At 36.4% G+C, this 24,005-nt stretch overlaps 1 protein-coding gene across 1 annotated transcript in view; it reads right to left on the bottom strand.

The window, feature by feature from the left end:
• The window catches only part of Smarca1 (SWI/SNF related, matrix associated, actin dependent regulator of chromatin, subfamily a, member 1), a 76,145-nt gene that overhangs the window by 46,852 nt on the left and 5,288 nt on the right, over positions 1–24,005 (bottom strand). The window contains exons 2-12 of the mRNA XM_052171559.1: positions 23,270–23,356; positions 20,050–20,216; positions 19,606–19,706; positions 19,396–19,496; positions 15,540–15,719; positions 13,455–13,610; positions 12,221–12,352; positions 10,863–10,931; positions 6,468–6,577; positions 5,619–5,845; positions 3,307–3,428 (exon numbers count right to left, since the gene is read on the bottom strand). Of these exons, the coding sequence (XP_052027519.1) occupies positions 3,307–3,428; positions 5,619–5,845; positions 6,468–6,577; positions 10,863–10,931; positions 12,221–12,352; positions 13,455–13,610; positions 15,540–15,719; positions 19,396–19,496; positions 19,606–19,706; positions 20,050–20,216; positions 23,270–23,356 (1,452 nt within the window). The remainder of the gene's footprint in view (positions 1–3,306; positions 3,429–5,618; positions 5,846–6,467; positions 6,578–10,862; positions 10,932–12,220; positions 12,353–13,454; positions 13,611–15,539; positions 15,720–19,395; positions 19,497–19,605; positions 19,707–20,049; positions 20,217–23,269; positions 23,357–24,005) is intronic.

Consider the following 24,005-nt stretch of genomic DNA (forward strand, 5'->3'; position numbering starts at 1 on the left):
CTGGATGGTCTTTCCCTCAGACTCTGCTCCACACTTTGTCTCTGTATTTCCTTCTGTGGGTACAATATGAGCCACCCAGTACTCCCAGAGCTCCCAGGGACAAAACCATCAACCAGAGAGTACACATGGAGGAACCCATAGCTCCAAACGCACATGTAGCAGAGGATGGCCTTGTTGGACATCAAAGGGAAGAGAGGCCCCTGGTCCTGGAAAGGCTCAGTGCAGCAGTGTAGGGGAATACCAGGACAGGGAAGTCGGAGGGGGTTGATTGGGGAACCGGGGAAAGGGAGATGGCTTATGGGACTTTCGGCAGGAGGGGGGAGCGGACCAGGAAAAGGGAAATCATTTGAAATGTAGATAAAGAATGTATCTAACAAAAATAATAAAAAGAAAAATAATAGATATGTTTCTAAATTTGTACATATATGTATATATACATATAAAACATTTATATTTTTGAAAATAATTAGAATTTATTTTCTATCTTTCATATGACTAAAAAAAATTGTTACTGTGTGTATTTCTCTCCTGGCTCTGTCATTTTGAACGATAAATAAAATGATGGTTTAAGAATAAAAAAAAGTACTAATATACTGAACTTTATAGCACATATATAGTATGGTACCAACTTCTTACAATTATTTCTCATAAAGATTTCCCAGACATAACTAATTTTGTAAATCTCTCTCAGTACTCATATCTTAATTATATAGTCAGAAAATGCACAGTTATTTTTTTAATGCAATAGAAAAAGATGGTCTAAGTTCTAATGAGAGTTGGTGCCTAGCATTACTACAGTCAGTAGAGCATGAAACCATGGAGCACAGAACACAAAAAGGTTCGGTAACAGGCACCCTAGTGTAAAGAAAATTGCAGAAAACCTGGAAGTGAAGCACAACTCAGCCATGTATACACATTTGAAACACAAGCCTTTAACTCCTCTGAGACATAATTTAATGTGGCACAAATTTATCAGTACCTTAACCCAGATTATTGGAAGAATCATTGGGAACCATCAGGTGCCTAGCTTATAGTAGCTTCTTGCTAAAATAAGTCCTTTCCCTATAAAAGTGAAACCAATTAAGCCCAAGGATGATCAGAGGCCTAACTAGCAGAGTTTACCCATAGGGAAAGGGCAAATGTCAGAACTATTGAGGGGGGAAAATCACCACTGCCGATACACAGAGTAAAGAATCAAATGTAAAAAAGACATGGAAAGATTATATGAATAGCAATATAAACAAGACATCTCCCAGAGGAAAGAGAGAATAGGTCTGACATATCTGTACTCAAATGTGATGCCTGTAATTCAAAATCTTTGAACAAAGAATAATCGTTGAAGATTTTAAAAGAACAAGAGCCGAAGAGGAGGGGACAAGAACTCTGTGAGGGGGAATAGGGAGCAACATTTGGGATATAAATAATTAAAATAAATAATTAATAATGAAAGAAAGCAAAAAGGAACACAGCAGAAAAAAACAAAACAAAACAAAAAAAAAAACAAGAATTTCCATATAGCTAGGTAAAGAACAGGGAAATAGGTCAGAAGTGATAACTGGCATTTTGAGGCCAGATAATACCTACTAAATACTTCCTTGGTGTCCTCTTCATTCTAGGAAGAAAGAGCATTCATCTTGAACAGTACTAAAGATCTCAGGACTAGTCACCAAAAGTTTCAAGTAACTGTCTCAGACAACTTCGAATTATAAGGTGGGAAATAAGTGAAGTTTTCAAGCATTCGTTGATGTGCAAAAGTTACCATAACTGTTTCCTTTTAATAGGTAGCAGAAAAGCCTCAACATAAAAGTAGGTGTGCTATTGGCAAAGCTGCAGTATGTGATAGCCAGGCTTCAATAAGGGTGTTCATAAGAGACAGAAAATCTTGTCAGTGGAAGGAACTGTGGAGGTTGAGGGACATGAACTGAGATTCCTGTGGCCTGAGAAGGTGTCCTGAAACAAACAGAAAGACCTGTGTGCGATTTCCTATCACACAGAATATAGTGCACTGCATGGTTCTAAACTGTACCTATTATATCCACCAATCTTCACAATGTCATCAGGAAGAAGCATTCGTATCAATTTACCTTTCTTAAAGATTTATTATTTATTTTATGTATATGAGTACAGTGTAGCTGTACAGATGGTTGTGAGCCTTCATGTGGTTGCTGGGAATTGAATGTAGGACCTTTGCTTACTCTGGTCCTCCCTGCTCCCTCCAGTTAACCTTGCTCACTCAGTCCCTGCTCGCTCCGGCCCAAAGATTTATTTATTATTATAAATAAATACACTGTAGCTGTCTTCAGACACTCTAGAAGAGGGGAGATCAGATCTCATTATGGATGATTGTGAGCCACCATGTGGTTGCTGGGATTTGAACTCAGGACCTTCAGAAGAGCAGTCAGTGCTCTTAACCGCTGAGCCATCTCTCCAGCCCATCAATTTTATCTTTATGATACTATCAAAGACAGTGAGGCTTATAGAATTAAATGGCTACTAGAAAGTGGTGGTGTTAGTGCTAAAAATCAGGTCTTCAAACCAACATCTGGGTATTCACTATACCATAAAGTCTTGTTCATTTGCCCAGAACATGAGTATTGACCAGAGAGAGAGAGAGACAGAGACAGAGACAGAGAGAAAGGATCATAGAAAAGAGAGAAAGAAATAGCAAAGCCATCCACAAAGTTATTTAAGTGATTTAAAATGCCTTTCAGTCAAGACTTTTGTAATGGATAACCTAAAGACTTACAAGAATTTCCAAATATGAAGAAGACACTGGGTGCTAGGTAGATGTACTTATTCATGCTTAGAAATCAACATTTTACCATCCTAAAATCCCAAACTCGTAAGTATCTATACTTATTTTGTCATACTTCATTTTTATGAAAGCCCTCCACAGCTGAGACTGTTCCTTCAGTACAAGAGTTGGTTGATCATAAATCAGCCAAATGACCACCATTAAACTGCACAATGGCCAGGGTGTACCATGGGAAACAAATTCAGAAGAAAAAGAAACAAAAGTCAGGGTGTCATTTCAAAAAACAGTAATCAATGGGGCAGTGGTAAAAAGAAATTGTGTTCTTAGAAAAGCATCTCTCTGAAGAGTCTAAGATGGTTTGGAAAAAAATGGTGGAATTAAAACTAAGTGTGGAAGGGTGAAGATAGAAGAAAGATCATAGTGGCAGTGAGAAAGCCAGTATCACTGTGCAGTAGAGCAGACCAAAGTTTAAAACAACAGTAAAGAAACATATTGGGCAACTAAGCCACTGAGTTTTGAAGTCTTGCTTCACTTTCTTGACCTATCCTCACCTCTCTTTCTTCATGTGGGGTTTGTCCATCCAGTCGACAATACTCATAACCACGCCACATACAATAATCCTCCAAAATGTCTAGCAGTCGAGTCATCTGGCTAAAGATGAGAACTCTTGATCCTAAAGTATTTCACCAGAAAATAGTTACACAACATGTGTAAAGTATGAAAAATACATAATGAAACACATTAAATTTGTGCAGTTAATATATGCAAATAATTTCATGTACCTTGAAAGTCAAAAAGAAAATAAAGCATCATAAACAAGCTAAATAATATGGCATATAAACATGCCAATGCAAACACACACAAAAAAAAACAAAAAAATGTTACACAAAATTATCTATTTGTTTAACTAAAATGTTTTCTTTAGGTCTTAAAAAGATCTTGCAGACATCATGAATTTTGCAGGATGGAACTAGATGGAACTAGAAAATATTATCCTGAGTGATATAACCCAGACCCAAAAAAGAAATGCATGGAATGTATCCACATATAGGTGGACATTAGCCAAAAAGTACGGGATACCCACAATACACCACAGATCCAAAGAAGCTAAAGAAGAAGGAAAACCCAAGTGAGGATGCTTGAATCACATTTAGGAGAAACAAAATGGTCATAGGAGGGAAATAGAGGAAGGGAACTGGGTGGGAGAGTGTAGAGGTTGGGGAATGGGGGGAGCGGTCATGATTAGGTATGGGAAGAGGTTTAGAAGTCCAGGGGAATGAATGGAAATTACAGCTGACTGGGGTGAGAGAAAATGGAGTATTTTTAGGAAGGCCAAAGACCTGGGATGAGGGAGGCTCCCAAGAGTCAATGCCAGTGACCATAGCCAAGATGAGTAATACTAGGGACATGAAACCTGTAGAGGCTACCTACTATAGGACCCCTGGAGAAGGATAGGGACACCAACCCACCCACTAAACTTTTGACCCAAAATTTGTCCTGTCTAAAAAAAATAATCAGTGATGGAGCACAAGCTGAGGGAATGGCCAACTAATATCTGGCCCTACTCAAACCCTATCCCATGGGCAAGCACCAACCCCTGACATTATTAGTGATACTCCGTTATGCTTGCAGACAGAACCCTAGCATAACTGTCCTCTGAGAGGCTTTACCCAACTGCTGACTAAAACAGATATACAGCCAAATATTAGACAGAGGCTGTAGACACCTATGGAAGAGTTGGGGGAAAGATCGAAGCCCCTGAAGTAGAGGGAAACTCCCCAGGAAGACCAACAAAGTCAACAAACCCAAACCCCTGGGAGCTCTCAGAATCTGAACTATGTTGGTAGAACATGCACAGGCTGGAATGAGGCCAGCTAGTACATATGCAGCAGGTAGGTAGCTCAGTCTTCATGGCTGCCCTGTCTAGCCTCACTGGGAGAAGATGCACCTAATCTGGCAGAAATGCAATGTGCCAGGATGGGAGGATACCCGGGGGGGGGGGGGGGGAGCCCATGTGCTCAGAGAAGAAGGGGAGTGGGGATCAGGGGAAGGGACTTGGTAAGGGAGGGACCTGGAAGAGGAGCAGCGTTTGGGATGTAAACAAATATTTTTTAAAAAAATCTTGTGCACACACACTACCATGACTTAGATTCTGCCCTGTCTTTGTCCCAAAGATCTACAATGGTCCATATAATCTCTCTCTGGATTATTACTGCAACTGTCTTCACCTTGTCTTCTGGTTTTACTCTCTCATTCCCAGTAGATTACCTACACAGTGCTTCCAGCATTATCCTTCTGACATACAATTCTGATAATGTTGCTTCCTATCATCAAGTCTTCTTTAACTCCTCTATGTCCAAAATAAAAGTCTTTGAAGGATGGCTTTAAAGACCTTCCATAATTTGGTGCATAATGGTGCACGATCTATCTTTACCAAATTCACGAAATGCCACTACATTACACACCATAAACACCTGTGCTGTGGTCCCTGTTTCACAGCCCTAGACAAGCACACCCATCCCATTATCAGTGGCTCACTCCTGCTTTCAATCTCCAGTCTTCAATTCCAATATATTCACTGTGAAGACATTCCCACTTCCCACTTCCCAAAAGCACAATGAAGTATACTTTGCACAAAGAACTGAAACTCTTCTTCCTCACTATACTGTGAGCTTCTCCAAGGCAAAACCATCGTTGTAGTCATATTTGCATTCCTAGACCGCAGGAGAATTCCAGACAAAGAGTAAGTACTCAACAATGTCTTCTCACCCAAGTGGATGAATGAATATAAGACATTTTATTCACATACAAGTCATTATCACGAGTTTATTCCATGCTAACTAAAAAAAATTTCCTCACTCACCCTGTTCTTTAATTCTTGCCAAAAGCTTATCCAGAGCTACCATTTTACCACTATTGCTGACAATGTGCTCATCTGTTGTGTAAGGTGGACCAGGCTCTGCTCCATCAAACAGATAAGGATGATTGCAACACTTTCGGAGCTGCATCAGAATATTCAAGAGTCGCATCTTGTCCATCTTGCCAGAAGAGTTTAAGACATCAATATCTTTCATCAGAATTTTTGTATACCTAAAATGTTAAACTATAATTAATCATTTTTAAGAACACAATGCCATAAAGAAATGTTCCACTAGCAATATGGCTTGGATTCCTATCAAGTACGAATAAAGTAGATAAGGCAGATTTGAATTAAGTGCTAGAGGTATCAGTCAATGGTAGAATCCATGCCTAATATGCACAGTGCCCTGGGTTCAATCACAAAAACAAAAACAAAAAAGATCTTTTTGATTTGGAAGAAAATATGATCTAAAAAGACAAGGAATTAAAGGTTTGAACATTTTCTTTTGTATGTTAACTTACTTCTATGTCGCTTATGTACCTTGTCCCGATACTATTTCCAATACTAGAAACTGTCATCAGCTAACAATTGATACACCTACATCTGATAATTATCCACTCGCTACAATACTTGCTGAAAGTTTACAGCCAACTTTTACTTGTTTCAGCTATATTCACATTTGAACTAATAGCAATCTCATTTTCCTTTTTAAATGGAACACATTAATTTTCTAATAGAATAATTGACCAATATAACTTACCATTTAAGTAAATTATCATAGCTGAACAATCAACAAATGTGATTTTTAATAAATTTTTACATATAAATGTTACCAGATGTAAAATTGCTCACCATTCTCGTTGCATTTTACTCAGTCCCAAGTAGATCTTTATTTCCTTCTTAGGAGGCAGACTCTTCTCTACATCGGTTTTTATACGGCGTAACAAAAATGGTTTTAACACCTAAAAAGCAATGCTTATTATAAAAACATATAAAGCACTTATGATTTCAAATGGTATGCTTTACTAATATTATAGTTTTAACAGTTTAAACTTTCATCCTGACATAATCTAACAAACACCAACAATAACCAAAAGCAAAAGCTTCCTAATTTCTCAGTAAATAACCACCAAATCGTGACCTCTTAAAGAATGAAAATGGAGGCTGGGGTGAGGCTCACAGAAGAGAATGAATGTTCATCATTCACAAGATTCTAGGTTCAATTCCCAGATCCTCTAGAAATGAGGGAGGAAGAATAAACACCCTTGTCTTTACAGGAGAAAACATGCTAAAACTTAAGACAAAACTATTGGCTACTGAATAATCATAGAGTAAGTCTTGCTTTACTTAATGCTCTTAATACAAGGTTTTATAACATGGAAAAAAAAGATGATATGAGAGTTTCAGTTTAAATTCCCTCAAAATAAACTTAAAATTCAGTCATTTAAAATAATTCAATATATGAATGAGGAAAAAACTTTAATGTTAAAAAATGTTTAAACATTGTTTAAAAAGAAACAGTTAATGGAGATAAAAGGTTATTAGTGTATACCTGAAAGAGAGATTTTTGGGTTCCTCCTTGAGTACCTACCAGCAATATACCACATGCTGCACCATTAACATTATGCTGCACCATAACTATAGTAGTTAATCCTTATAATAAATTATTGAAATAAATATAATTATTACTTTTTAAATTTTTCTAACTTAGCTTATTCACTATTTCAGTTTATTTATTTATTTATTACAGTTTTTCCTGCATGTATGTTTGTGCAACATATGTGTACCTGGTGCCCCTGTAGGCCAGAAGAGTGTTATATTCCCCTAGAACTAGAGTTATGAATGGTTGTGAGCTATCATACAGGATCCAAGAATCAAGCCTGAGTCTTCTCTAAACAGGAGCAACAACCCTCTTAAACTGCTGAAATGCCTCTCCAGCTCTGAATATGATTATTTCTTTTTTTGTTGTGTTTTTTGTTGGTAATTAGTTGGGTGGTTGGTTAGATTAGTTTTGGTTTTGGTTTTGGTTTTGGTTGTTTTTTTTGTTTGTTTTTTTTTTGTTTGTTTTTTGGGGTTTTTTTTGGTTTTTTTTTTGTTTGTTTGTTTGTTTTGTTTTGGTTTTTTTTTTGAGAAAGGGTTTCTCTATGTAGCCCTGGCTGTCATGAAATTCACTTTGTAGACCAGGCTAGCTTCAAACTCAAAGATCCATGAGTGATTGGATTAAAGGTATGTATCACCACACCTAGCTAAACATGATTATTTCAATTTCAGTAAATTCACTGAAGTCACTATACTAATAAACAGAAGCAGATTTAAAAACTCAAAATTTAATTTTTTTTCAAATTTACTTCTTCATTCATCTATGGGAAAACAGGGGGAAGGAAGGGGACTGATGGGACTTTCAGGGAGTGGGGGCCCAGAAAAGGGGAAATCATTTGAAATGTAAATAAATATATCAATAAATTAAAAAAAATATTTCATTCAGTATATTTAATATATTTTGCATTGAAAATAATAATACCTATTATCAAGGCTGCTAGAGAAATTAGTAGTCATTCATACATAGGTTATTCATGGTAGATATGCAATAAACTGTAGCTATTATTATTAGAGCTCTATAAGAAATAATAAGACTGTTGGCTTCTGGCTTGAGCATCTTAAATTTATCTAAAAGTTTATTAAGCAAGCTGTCTTAAGACTTAGAGGTGAAAATGCTCTGAAGGGAGTAGAAAGTTAAAGATTAGCTCCCATTGGAAACAGAGTCCAAGATCTATATAAGATGCTCAAAGTAGCAAGATATGTACAATACTGCATATAATATGTTCCATAGTATATATCTATGATACGTTTAATTTATAAATCCAGCACAGAAATGATAATAATAAAATAGAACAAATATATGATAATACAATATAAATATAAATTATATAAATGTATTTTCTTTCAACAGCAGGAAGTATTTTGTACTAAGGCTAATGACTGGTATGGAAAATGATGGTATTTAATGCAAAGAGATTAATCATTGTTTTTAGTTCTATGATTTACTATATTTTGGGGCTATGATTAATCATGGGTAACTAGAATGACAGAAAGCTAAAATGTAGAAAAAGGAGAGGTACTAAATAGATTTACAAGATGCTTATGAGATGTGAACTTGAGTTAGAAGTATATAAGCTAAGGTAGGAGAAACCATGACAGTGGATCTCCAGAGAAACCAAGAAATAGTTTCTAATTATGATTAGCACATATACTACTGCTTGTATATCATGAATTTAGCAACTGGAAAATCATTGAAAACTATGAGAATATTTTTCACTCATGTGAAATGAAGAGCCATCAGTGATTAGTGGGGTTTACAAATAAATAAGAGGTTAAGTAGTGAAAACGTAGAGGCAAACTACTCTTTCAGGAAGGTTGGCTGTTGTAAAGAGAAAAACCACAGTTAATGACACAAAATTGAGGAAGCGATGATAATAGGTAGTTGGATGGATGGATGGAGGGATGGATGGATGGATGGATGGATGGATGGATGGATGGACTGATCTATCAATAGGGGAAAAAGTACTTGTGCAATACAGTTAAGCACTGAAGAACATAGGAAAATTAAATTCACAGGCATCCTTCAAAGAAAAAGGATGTTTATCATACCATCCTCAAGGAATGCTGGGAATGGACATGGTTTACAACCTGTTAATCCTTTGCTGTCTGATAAGCCAGGATCTGGCCATATCTTACAGAGTTTATGTTTTACTATCCCAGCCCCATTCCCTCTAAAACATTGAGCATTACTTCTAGGCCATAAAATGCATCCTCGTGAGAGATACCATTTGTAGTTTGTAACAGCCTGTGTGACTTCTGTTTTATCTAAGGGGCAGCCCAAATCCTGATTCCCACGGGATTATGTTTACCTCAATCATTCCCCCACAGACCCTCATCTTAAGCATAGTTTCTAAGTCTAAAGAACCCGTCTTAGACAGGAAGCCACATGGACTTTGTAAGGAACTTCAATGTAAACATGTCTTAAGCGTTGTTGTACTCACAGGGCTGAGTGAATCGTTAACAGAAGAACTGTTTTTCCAAAATTGTTCTATGCTTAAATATGGCAAAAAATTAAATAAACAAGCTAATGTCAGAGCCCAAGTTGTAACTCAGAAAATTCTTCTCAAGGATCTCAGGGAAGCTACTTGAGCATGCTTATGTATTGAGGGAAATGAGATAGATAATATAGAGGGGTGAGTAAAAACTGTAGTTAGTTGTAGGACTGAGCGATGGGATAAAGTCCATAAGGAAACAAGGAATTATGGGATTCGGACTTTCAGGGAAGAATTTGCCACTGAGCAAAGAAAAATTAATGCTTCCATTCAGACCACTGACTAACCACAACGTACAAAGCTTTGGAAGACAGGACCACATGAAGGAATTTCTACCTTCAGAAGAGAATAGAGCTACATACCGAGTAAAAGATACCTGACATAGAAGTCTTAGGGTTGGGCAGTACCTAAATCAGCTGTTAGAAGAAAAAAAAATGACTATAGATCATGCTGAAGGAAACAATACCATTAAATTCCAGCTTATCTTAGAGAACATGAAATCATAGTGGTTCCCATGTGGACAGTTGTAGAATTGTCTTAGTATTGATCAGCCTCAGTACAAAAAAGATCTCTATACTCATACAGGGAACTAGCATTACATTATTCCAGTTTGCAGTTGTCAGGGCAGGTGTAGCAGAAGAACAAGGGTGCAAAAAGACAGTAGGAGCAAAAAAGTGATCCAAGTACAGAAAATATTGTTTCAGACTGAAGCAGGGCTCTGGGAACTGAAGGTCTACTTCCATGTTACATAAGAAATAGAAGATGTAAATATTTATTAAAGAATGAGAAATGTTGACCAATAAATATGAGGGCATCTTAACAGATGATGGAGAAGACAGTGGGTGAAAAATGGAACCAACAGAGGTTTACACATACAGTGCATGAGCAGTAGATGAGAAAGGTTATTTAGAAACAAGGAGAATACTGATACTATATGGAGAATCTGTAGGGTGAGGAGCCTGCACAAGGAAGAACCACAGTATTATCGAGACTCTGGAGAGATCAAGGATGGCTTTGTTCAACATAGGGTTATTACAAAGGCAATGAGACTGAGGCAAACAGGAAGCCCAAAATTTCAGATTCTATGGATGTTTGTTTTCTTGTTCAATTATATTCATTAAATTGATTATTCATGTTTCTGATCACTACTACTTACTGCATGGAGTCTTTCCACAAGCTTTTGATCACCAAGGCAATTTTTAGTGTCAAACCAAGAATCAAAGTCCTGTGGAGGGGTGAAAATTCTACAGTAAGTGTACAAGATTTTTAAATAAACTCTATATTCTATACACTCATATACAACCAGTATACAAATAATCCACTTTAAAAGTAGTTTTAAATACTTTTGTGATAGTCATAAGTTTTACTTTTATAATAGGTGAAAATACTGCAACCATTGACAAAATTTTCTGTCACCTTAGAAAATATTAGGTTTCATTATATCACATAATGTTATATCTAGTTAAAATATGATATAAAAATCAAACCTTAAAAGCCCTAAATCATTCCATTTGATTTGCTGATCTCACAAAATTGTGCTAGTAATGAAGAAAAATAATAAGTCTCTCAAAGTTAATGAAAAGATTGGACACACCACTGTGAACTGAGTCTCTCTTATCTGTGTGGTAACAATGCAATATATACAAAATGACAGAAAGAATTATCAGAAGAAGAGAAACATACTATTTCCCAAAATGTGCTTGAGAAAACTAAAATAAGCAAATGAAGACTCACAAATGGAAAATGTATAAAATTTAACCTATTTTCTATACTAAAACATCATACTAAGTGAGGTAACCCAGACTCAAAAGGTGACTCATGGTATGCACTCACTAATAAGTGGATATTAACCTAGAAAACTGGAATACCCCAAACATAATCCATACATCAAATGAGGTACAAGAAGAAAGGAGGAGTGGCCCCTTGTTCTGGATAGACTCAGTGAAGAAGTATAGGGCAAAACCAGAACGGGGAAGTGGGAAGGGGTGGGTGGGAGGACAGGGGGAGAGAAGGGGGCTTATGGGACTTTCGGGGAGTGGGGGGCTAGAAAAGGGCAAATCATTTGAAATGTAAATAAAAAATATATCGAATAAAAAAAAAGACAAAAAAAAAAACAAAAAAACAGATGTCTCAGGCCAGCAAGATGGCCCTCGGGTCAGCATAATAACATGAGTTTGATTCCCCAGAACACACATAAAGATGCAAGGAGAGAACTGACTAGATCGAGTTTTCCTCTTGTCTCCACACATTCATATTCACACATATATAAACAATAATAATAACAATAAAGGAGAGGGGGAACATGAAGGGAGGAAGAGAGGGAGGGAGGGAGGGAAGGAGGGAGGGAGGGAGGGAGGAAGAGAGAGTATAGATGATTCTGAACATTAGGAATATATATTAAGATGTCTGGCTTCAAGCTGGGATTGGAGATTAATAGTAAAGCATTAGCTAAGCACCCTAGGTTCAATCCTGAGCACCTCTCCCCCTCACACAAATACTTTGTTCTAAACTTACATCTGCAGAATTGAAGACATCCGGCAATAAAAAGTTAAGTAATGCCCAGAGCTCATGCAAGTTATTCTGCAAAGGTGTCCCAGTTAGAAGTAAGCGATTAGTTGACTTGAACTCACGAACAATCTCTGAAAGCTAAAATAAAAATAAAAGTTATATAAGCATTGTTCTGGTTCTTGGAATGATCAACATTCAGTTATATACTTTATTAAAATTAATTTTTGAAGTAGGAAAAATGTCCTACTTTAGTAGGCATTGCCACAACAAAGCACAACCAAACACTAATATCCTAGACATGTCCACACCTGAAAGAATACAAATCATATTTGCATCTGAGATCCCTTCCACATCGTGAAAAATTTTTTGTTTCTCTAATTTTGGGTTTCAGAAAATCAAATTTCTTTCATTGGATCCAAGCTATCACTTTATATAACATCTTCTCCCCACCAACCATCCTCATCTACATGCATAGCTAAGCCTCAACTCAGGCCTTTCACGATTATTTAGCACCAGAATTGAACTCATTTTCCTTGATATTGTGTATGAAGATTTCAAGTTTTAAAACCACAGAAAAACATGGCAAAAACATAAAATCAGTTATTTTAGAAAAAAATCCTATTTTCATAATGTTCTTAATGAAGTGGTTATCCTTTAACATGCGATCTTTTATCAAGTATTAGTTCCAATGTGAAATTGTATGCTCCACCTGGTGGGTTTGCTCCAGTTCTCTCCCTGTTTCTCCCAAAGTAGCCCAGTGATCCAAAGAGAGGTTCATCATTACAAGTGAAGTTTTTCCTACTGTTGATGAAGTTGAATGGCAACAAATAATTTATAATTTTTAATATTAATACCAGACTCTAATTCACATAAATCAGAAAACTCCCTTTTTAATCAATAGGAATACATACACATAAAGTAAGTAGCTCTTCAATAAAAAAATAAGTCAATGCAAGATATTTGTACATAAAATATTCTCAGTGGTATTAAAATAATGTAGCATGACAGAGTTAGGCTGCAACAGGAGAGATTGCAAATAAATATCTAATTTGCATTAAAGCCAGTGCTGAACTTTTATTGATTCTGTGTTGAATAATTTAGCATTTATGAGCACTTTAAAAACTAATTGTCATTTGCATTCTGTGAAAAGGGCACAATCTTCTGCTACTTATTTTTTATTTTAAAAACAGAAAAGTGAACAAACAAGCCTCCTACTTGGATAACATGACTGAGAACTTACCTTAGATTTTTCATTTTTTATTCTGTGAGCTTCATCAATGACTAAGTATCTCCAGTGAAACTTTTTAAACACTGATTTTTCTTTAATTACCATCTCATATGAAGTCACACAAACATCCCACTCTCCTGGCATCATTTCATCACGAATAAAAGCTGCCTAATGCAAAATAAAGTTTGTATATTAGATTATGTTGACGAGGTAATTACCGAAAGAAACTGTCTGGAGAATATTAAGAGTTATATGGGACATCATAGACCACTTTGTCTAATCCATTTGAGAGATAGGAAAATCTCTCACAAAAAGGCTCAAAGATCACTTTGTGGCCAATAGTTTGACTGTGTTGAGAATGCACTTATCAACAAAACAAAATCTCACCTTACATGAACCAGAAGAACACTTCATGTCATGAGAGGCTCAAAAGAACATAGGACAACATAGCTGAACACCTTAGTGCCACAAAGGCCCAAGTACTAATATAGTCTCATCTAACAAGCATAAAATATTTAACACATAGTAACATTTCCAGCCTTTGGAGACATCTTATATATTCCTTCATTTCCCGGTAGAGAATAATTATGTATTTTGGTAAGGAGTCCCAGAAGTTCCTTAATATTTTTGTGAAGTTCTTAATGTTATTATAAAGCTATGGATGGGGCTTCATAAAGGGAATTGTCTCTGTAATAAAAGAAGCTGTTAAAAATGGGGATGTTATTTACAACTATTTTTAAATCTTCACAGGCAGTGGCCAACATGGTAGCCAGCTTGACTGAAAACATCTTTAACTGGTATGAACTTCATTCCAGATATTATGGGCCAAAGTAAAACCACAAAATTTTAAAGGAAGCAGAAAAGTCTATGTGAAAAGGAACTACTTGGTACTATAATTTCAGAGTTGTGGTGCATAAACAAAATAAATGGGTTATTACAAAGTCTCTACTCCATAATTCATAAACATGCACCAAATGCATTGCTGATTCATTCAACAATATTTATAAGTATTCAATATGTATTAAAAGATTTCCTAGACTAACAAAGTGGACAGAAAACTTCCTCTGTAGCCACCTCAGTTATATGCTGAGAAACTGTCTTTAAAAGGCAATTAAAATTTTAGAGGACTTTTACAGGAGTGGGAAAAAAAGAATTTATGAAACTATTGACCAGATTTAGGGTTAAGTATCTTGATTAAAATATCAAGATCAACATCAATCTCCAAGAAGTGAATAGTACTATATTAAATAGTAGCAATGACCAGAACAGAATTTTAAGTAACTGATTTGCTATGGAAAACTAGGCTTCAGGAGGAATCAACCTTATGATTCTAAATTTATGAACTCGGTATTTCAATATTTAAATTATTTATAAGTTAAATTTAAATAAATTTAAGTAATTTTTCTTCAGGCAACATGATAATGATAAAATTACATAATTCATTATGGGACTATTCCACTGAGAGCATCTCTTGATAATTCATCTATCTAAATATGTAAACTAGTATAAACTTTTATTTTAAACTCTGTTCTCTGGAGGCAAAATAAAAATAAATTTCAATAATATTCTTTCTAAGCAAATTATTTTTGTGGTTTTGCATAATTTATTACTTTTTGATTGATTCTACAATCCTAAAATAATTATAGACTACTAACTGGACAAATGGTTAATCTAAATACTTCTTCCTCCGTGGCCAAAATCCAAATTTCTAGTATTATCTGAGAATATATACAGGCATATTACAGGCCTTGCATCAATACAAAATGGAGTCACAGAAGACTTCCATGTGTGGACAAGTGTGTAAGGCCAAAACTTTAAATAGCAACACTTAGGCCGTTCCAGTTTCCACATTTCTGTCTCGTAAGTAGCAGAGATGAAAAGGTGACTAACAGCACATACTGAAAAGTAAACACAATTCATAAATGTGGGAAGTAAATGACTTAGCACGACAGAGCCTGGTGGGGAGTCAGTCCATCTGAACTGTCATTTAGTAGTAGTAGTCATAGCTGACTTAAATGTTTTTAACAGGAACGTTATGCAACTGCCTTCTAGAAATAATATTCTTGGCAATCTTTTTTAAAGTAATTTCTCACTTACTCTCACATCTTTGTCTCCAACGAAACAAATAACACGGAGAGATGGAACCCATCGTTTAAATTCATTCATCCAGTTATGTAAAGTAGACTTTGGAACTAAAACCATGTGAGGTCCAGGAATGTTTCTGTAGTGCTTCAGATAACCAAGCAAGGCAATGGTTTGTAAAGTCTTCCCAAGACCCTGTATTTATTATCACAAGGGAAAAAAAATGAAAATACACTTTTCTAATAAAACAATTTGTTAGAAACAACATTACAAATTCTTGCCAATTATCTCAAATGAGGGATTAGGTTTCTAGCAATGAAGATGAGAAGGGACTTTTTTAAAAGAAGAAAGACACAAAACCATTTCAATTCATTATTTGTTGTGAGGGGAGAAGAAAAGAACCAAGAACCTGCAGCCAAAATATTGCTTAATAAATCACTTTTCCATTTAGGACATGCTGACTCTATTGAGGAACAAGCAAACTGATCTATAATCTCTTCTAGTAGGTGCAAACCTAGGAATTTCGGAGTTCATGTTTCACAAAACATATATTTCTTTCTTGAGCCTGTTGAGATAGTGGCCTTTCTTTCATATTGTCGCCATTATTCCAGCCCATGCATTAAATATTCAGACTGTGCAGTTCAAGAGGCTCATGGCTGTCACTAACAACCCACACTCTTAAAGACCTTAGGAATCAGAAAGTCACAGAGCACAGCAATGTAAAAAGACCTTAGAGATCACTAGTTCAGTGTGCTTTTTAAAAGTAATATATCAAACACCCATGAACCTGGCGCCTAGCCCATGGGAACGGAAACTATGCAGCCTTTAAAAATAAGAGTCAGCACTTTAAAATAAGAGTTAGGGTGTAGCTCAGTGAAGAATACATGCTTAGTATGAAGCTCTGGGTTTGATCCCAGCCTCCGGAGTAAAAGTAAACACTAAATAATTAATCAGCTTTTGTTTAATCTCTAAGCAGAGCATGAAAGTTCACTCTATCAATCTAAGCTAAGTGCCACTTTTATGAACTAAATCGTGTCTGATAAGTCCTGTAGGATGTATTGTTATGGACAAGATCCATCAAAACCTTAAAATGTTTAAGAAACTGATTCTGCTTCCAGGAATTCTGTGATGACGACATGAAAGGCACAGAGAAACTAACAGTAAACTAACACTATTATACTGCACAGCTAACAATCCAAATGGGCAGAGGCAGGAGAAGAGTGGAAGGAATCAGTGGGACCTCCTTAGGACTATTCAGCAGTAAAAACTCAATTTGACAAAATGTTAGAGAGATATGAAAAATACAAATAAATGTGCAAAGGTCAGAATGCCAAATTATACATACCACACGATCTCAATTATACATCTATACTACTACTAATAATAATAATAATAATAACCTAGTTGTTCCTGTCTGAAAGAACTGCAGAGACAAAAATGGAGAGGAGCCTGAGGGTGACAGGCACAAAGTGGAATCCAGCTCAAGGGGAGGACCCAAGACCTGACACTATTACTGAGGCTGTGGAGTGCTCACAAAAAGAGACCTAGCATGACAGCATTCTGGCAGACCCAACAAGCAGCTGAAAGAGTCAAAATGCAGTTATTTGCACCCAACCAATGGTCAGAAGCTGCTGACCCCTGTGGTTGAATTAGGGGAAAGCTGGAAGAAGCTGAGGAGGAGGGTGACCCTGTAGGAGGACCAGTAGTCTCAATTAACCTGGACCTCTGAGATCTGTCAGATACTGAACCACCAACCAGGCAGCGTAAATCAGCTAATATGAGGCCCCCAACACATATACTACAGCAGAGGACTGCAGGGTCTGGATTCACAGAAAATGCACCTAACCCTAAAGAGACTGGAGGCCCCAGGGAATGGGGTGGCCTGGTGAAGTGGAGGTAGGGGGTTGGGACATCCTTGTGGAGACAGGAGGTAGGGAGGAGGTATGGGATGTGGAACAGTAGGAGGGTAGACTGAAAGGGGGATAAAATCTGGTTTGTAAAAAAGAAGATTAAATAAGAATAAAAGATTTAAGTAAAGAGAAAAATGTCAAAAAACAGCAAAATGTCAAATGTGGTTATTTCTCAATGACAGGATTGCTATGCAATTACTACTACTTAATTTATATATCTTTCTAAATTTCATATATTCTCTAAATTGCTTTCCTCTCTTTTAGTACTTAAAACAAGTTGAACATGGTGGTATACATCTGTAATCTCAGCTTGAGGGGAGGCTGAGTGAAGAGAATCACAAGTTCAAAGCTTAAGCAACTTACTGGGACCGTATCTCAAGACATATAAAAGGGACTGATGTGCAGCATGGTGATGGAGCACTTGCCTAGCACGTACACAAGGCCTTAGTTTTAAGCTCCAGTACCGGAAAGGAAAAGGAAAGGAAAGGGGGAGAGGACAATAAAAGATAAGATATATAGCATCAGCCGAATCTTGAAGGATCTACAGATCATTTGTCTTAGACAAGTTGTAGCCAAGATGTTATTGGAGTAAATGATGCTTGTCCTTCTGTTGACAGATAAACCAACAGATAAACATAGCCCTCCTCCTATGCACAGAACATGGCCCTCAACAGAATAATGAAAATATATGGAGCTACAAATCTTTGCTTTCAAAAAAAAAATGCTCAGCCATACACCTAATAGCTGCTCAGCCAAAGATGAGTGCCTATGGGATAGACTATATTAGATGTCATAAGATGTATTTCATCGCTTGGCCTTCTGGATAATAGTGATTGAAAATATGGCTCCCAAGTCTCATAGATATTATATTATTGAGTTAAATAGATATATAAGTCCTTCTGTCCTCTCTTAAGTCTAATTTTAGGAATTTTATCTTAACATACAAATCTAGGACTTATAGAATCTCCATGTCTACTCAATTAGCATCTTAGATGACCTTACTCTTTCTTCAGTTATTTTACATACATGTCCATGATTCATTAGCTTATCAAAAGACTGTGACTTGGCACTCTACTGTTACAGAGGCTCAGCACTGAAGCTGAACCTATGATTTCAATACTCAGAAGGCTAAGGGAAGAGGAGTAAAACCCATTAGTCTGCGGCCACATAATAATGGCGAGTTACAGGACAACTGGTTCTACATTCATTTATGTATGAATTTGTTCATTCATTTATTTACTTATTGTTTGGTTTATATCTACCACTTCATTCCCAAGAAAATTCCAGCTTGCCTGTTATATAAAAAATGAAAAAAGAGAAAAGAAAAGAAAAGAAAGGAAAAGAAAAAAGAGGAGAGGAAAGGAAAGGAAAGGAAAGGAAAGGAAAGGAAAGGAAAGGAAAGGAATCAAGCACAGACCCTAAAGGATGAAGAGATGCTCACTTTTGGCATTGTACTTTCCTCTGGGCTTCTTGGAAGCCAAAGTTCAAACAAAAACAAAAGCAAAGAGAGGTGTTGTACCACTTCAGGTACATCTCCATACGATCTTTGAGCCATGCAAAAGGTTATCTTCTACAGATTATTTGAACAGTTGTAGACAACAAACATTCTTTCGCAGGCTGGAGACATAGTTCAGAGGTTAAGAGCACTTGTTGCTCTGACAGAGGACCTGGGTTCCATTCCTAGCACTCATGCAGTGGCTCACGACCATCCATAACTCCAGTTCCAGGGGATCCTATCCCCTCTTCTCTCCTCCCCAGGAGCTGCAAACACATGGTACTCATATTGGCAGGCAAGCCACTCACACACATAAAATAAAATAAATAAATCTAAAAAGTATATTATGTTGCCACTAAATAAAGCTTTGGGGCATAGGACTTGAGGAAAATTCAACACAGGTAGTTCAAATTTATATTAAAAACTTGAAGTAGCTCAGGATATCCTTTGAATACCAGTGCCTTACCATTTCATCAGCTAAAATACCATTGACTCCATTTTCATACAAAGAGATCAACCAGTTTAGTCCTCGGATCTGATAATCTCGCAGGGGTCCTCCTTTCACATCTGAAAACAAAAATGAAGAACCTCTCAGAGTTTTACTAGTATGCTCAAGGAAATTTGGTTTTCTCCCACTGAACTGCAAAAGCAACCACGAGTGTGATAAGGTACTCACAGGAAGGGGAGACCTCGAATCTAACACACACATTCGATGTTTTCCTACTCTCTGACAGAAGCTCCTCATCTTCCTCTTGTTCTGTGCGCCTGTGGCGATAGCTAGGCGAAAAGACAAAAACAAAAAAATTCACATTCACGGCCAACGTTGAGACACCAAGTTAGATTTGCAAGTATCTTTTATTTTAAAAAAGCAATGTGTTATCTAGTGTCTGGCATAGAATGTGGTAGAAGCCGTCTACAGGGTTTTTGGTTTTTTTGTTTTGTTTGTTTGTTTGTTTGTTTTTTAACTAAGTTCTGGTAAGGAAAAAACCAGATCACTGTCCCCAAAATATGTTTACACTGCCAATAATCATACTAGTAATAGAAAAATATACTGAGCAAATGAAATGGCAAGGGGGGAAGTGAAAAGGGAAAGGGAAGAAGGTAGGAAGAAGATGCCTACTCTCCAATGGACATCAAGCTCTGCTTGTCATCTTTCTTTAAGCGAGGGCGAGCCAGTTTCATGTTGAGAGGAGATGTTGGCGACTTCTGTGCTGAAGGTTGAATGAAATGTGCAAAAAGTTCCGTCTGCTTCAGTAAAAACTCAAATCTCTTTGCTCGATCTGCTTTCTAATTTACCAACGAGAGGGAAAGAGAAAGATTTGCTTTTTATGTTCATTCAAAGTTATTTATCAAAACATTTATATTCTGCTTCATTTATGCAATATCCTTGGCACTTTTTTTAAAATTAGATATTGTATTTATTTACATTTTAAATGTTATGCCCTTTCCCAATTCCCCCCCCCCCGCCAGAAATCCCCTATCCCATCCCCCCTGCCCCTGCCTCTATGAGGGTGTGCCCCCATCCACCCACTCACTCCCACCTCCCTGCCTTCACATTCCCCTACATTGGGGCATCAAGCCTTCAAGGGGCCAAGGACCTCTTCTCCCACTGATTTCCGACAAGGCCATCCTCTGCTACCTATGCAGCTGGGGACATGTGGGTCCCTTTTAATATATTAATCTACTGAATTCCCTTTGAAATCCATGAGATAGTCACTAGGGTCATACCCATTTTAGAGATGATAAAATTGAGGCACAGAATGGGCAAAGAACATCCCCAACCTTCCCCATATTGTAAGTAACCAAATTTTAAAATGCTATTTCGAGTTGTTTGGACAGAAGAAAAATGACCTGACAAATTTAGTAAATGCTCCCCCAAAAAATATACCCTTGGGATTGGAAGCATAGTGCAGTATTTCCAAGGCTCAGAGTTCAATTCCCTGTGCCCAATATGACAAAATGATCAGAAAATCAAAATTAGAAAATTAATCCTCTTTCTAAACATGATCTTCTGTTTCTCTAACTAAAAAATTTGCATCAATTATGTATGTCCTAAACATAGAAACACATACATATTGGAACCAGGCATAGTGACACACAACTTTAATCCTAGCATTTGGAAGTCAAAGGTAGGACAATCTCTGTGAGTTCAAAGCCAGCCTGGTCCACAGACCAAGTTTCAGTACAGCCAGGACTACAAAGAGAAACCTTATCTCAAAAATAGTTATAAATAAATGAATAAAATACATATAAGTTATAATATATACATACTACAGAGTTTGAAAATTACCAAGCTTCATTTAGAAGTAACTGAAATCTAGGCATAGAGTACCAGCTGCTTTCAAAAATATTTTCAATGTCATGGTACAATAATGTAATGACATTTCTTCCTTTGAATTACATCAATCTGGAAATTTTTATTTTATGCTATTAGTATGTAAGGTTTCTACACCAGGGAACAGAACTTAGAAAAAAATATAAAAATATAGGCATACATATATGTGAATTAGTTCATATATATTAAGTATTACCACACTTAATGCTGATGTGTAGTCTAAAATTTCAATAAGTACATTAATGACATATAATTTACACCAGCAAAACAAATGGGTTGTTTTATTTTATTTTTATTTTTAGATGCCTATTTTTTTCTAATAAAAGAAGGAAAGGGTGTGGATTTAGAAGGAAGGGCAAAGTAGGAAGAATCCGAGGTGTTGGAGGAAGGGAAAACACAATCAGAATATACTAAAATAACTATTTCCTATATAAGAAAATAGAAAATTAAAATAAACTGATTCACAACAAAACCTTAAACGATCAAGAGTTAACTTCATCCTAAATAAAAGAAGAAAGAAAGATTTTTCTTTTAACTTAATAGTCACTCCCTGACCATTCAGCAGCGAATACTTGATTACTGGTAAAAAATTAATAACACCAGAAACTTTAGGGGAATTCATTAGCATTGATACAAGACTTAGAAAAGTACATCCAGATCACACGCTGGAAGGAGGCCAAAACTTCCCCCCAATTCATGTTATCCTCTCTGGAATGTTGTTTTTAGAACTGTTAAAACATTAACTGTCTCCTTAGATGTGGTCTTAAACATTAAGGCACAGATTCCTGTAAAAATAGCTATCAGCAACTAAAACACATATTTCCTCTCTATTTAGTTTCAAAACTGCAAAAATAGTCCTTCTGGGGCAGGGTGGAATCAGTACTTATTCAGTCCTGGGTGTCTGAAAATTAAACAAATCACAAAAGCAATATATGGGGCTCAACTAAGATTACACTAGTTAACTAGGTAATACTTTCATGCATTGGGTTAATAAGCCTGAATATGCCTCTAACAATGTTATTATCATACCATATATTTTGTTATTGTAAAGCATTCATTTACATATAATTTAAGAAGGAAAAATACTGAATTGGCATTGTGACTGCATTTCCCTCGGGGCACAAAGCCACACTGATACTGCCACCCACCTATCCCTTTACCACTGAGTACACAAAATGTCTTTGTCTTTATCCAATATTAAGGCCTACAGCACCTTAATATTGGAGAAAGAACATCGGGGAAAAATGAGACATGAGTTCTCATCCCAACTATTCCATGTAGTCTCTGTGAACTTTTAATTTTCTCCTTTCAGAATGAGAATTTACTTTATTCAATAAAATGTAATTGTTGGGTGGGGAGAAGGTTCCCTGGGTAAAGAGCTTGTCACATCCTGAATCCAAATCCCTAACACCCACATAAAAAGCTAGGTATAGTGGCATACACCTGTATTCCCAGCATTGACAAAGAGGAAATGCATGGATCTCTAGAGTTCACTGGCTATCCAGCCTCCTCAAATCTCTAAACTCTTAGTTAAGTCAGTGAAAAAAATAGTTAAGGTGGGGAATGATTAAGGAGGACCTTATCCAAACCCTTCCTCAAGGTAAGTCAGAGGGAGCCAAGATCGAAAATTAAGGTGAGCCTTGACTGAGAAATATACCTGGCAGACACTTCTGGCCTACACAGATGCATGCATGCACACACACACACACACATACACACACACACACACACACACACACATGCACGCATGCAAGCATGCATGCACGGACATACACAGACACAGGAAAATGGTTGCGACAATAATTAAATTACATTTGCACTCTGAAATCAGATTATGCATCATAAACAGACAAGTCTTTTTCATCTTTTATATTTCTATGAAAATTATCTAAAAGCCGTGCATGGTAGTGTATATCAATAATCACAGAAATCAGGCTTATCTCACAAACAAAGAAAGAAACAAAGAGAAACATGCTTTTTACCACCTTACCAAGGGTATATTTACCATTTTCTCTTCATATTCTGGATCCATTTCCTTTTCAGATTTGGAAGCTTTAGCAGCAAGTTTGAGTTGAAATGGAGAAGTGATTTTCTAGAATTTCAAAGGAAATAAATATCAGCCAATTGCAAATTAAGGTCTTTAAGCTGGTAGATGTTTTCCCTTGAAGGAAGACAAAAGTAATAAAATAACTTGGTAAATAAATCACTGAGGGGCACATATTGTAGCAACGATGAAAGTTATGAAGCAAGCCTTATGATTAATCCACTTCTGTGTACCTGAGATCCAATAAAAAAAAAAACTGAAATATCAGAAAGATGGCATTAATTAGAATAAAAACCAAAAATAAAACACTGGGCCTTTTCATCTATTTTTTTTAATTAAAGCAGAAGAAATGTATAACCATGAAATAAGAGACTTAGAAATCCCAAACAGGCTAATGTTCAACCACAAACCAAAGAATTCAAGAAATGTAAATAATAACTCTCCCAAACAGTTCTTTATGTACTGGAAACAAGCCAGACATTCAGAATAAGAGACTCTGGCTTCTGTTCCTGAAATGACACTTTTAAAATTTGTTTTCCTAGACTAATTAAAGCATGTATATTTTTATACAGTGTGACACGATCTCATACACTTAAAATAACCCAATAGTACAGCTTCAAACTGATCACTTTATTTCCTCTATAATGAAAACTATTCTGCCTCTTCATGTTACAAAAATATTTTATAGGAGGGATTC

Source organism: Apodemus sylvaticus, chromosome X (genome assembly GCF_947179515.1).
Source record: "Apodemus sylvaticus chromosome X, mApoSyl1.1, whole genome shotgun sequence".
NCBI lineage: Eukaryota > Metazoa > Chordata > Mammalia > Rodentia > Muridae > Apodemus > Apodemus sylvaticus.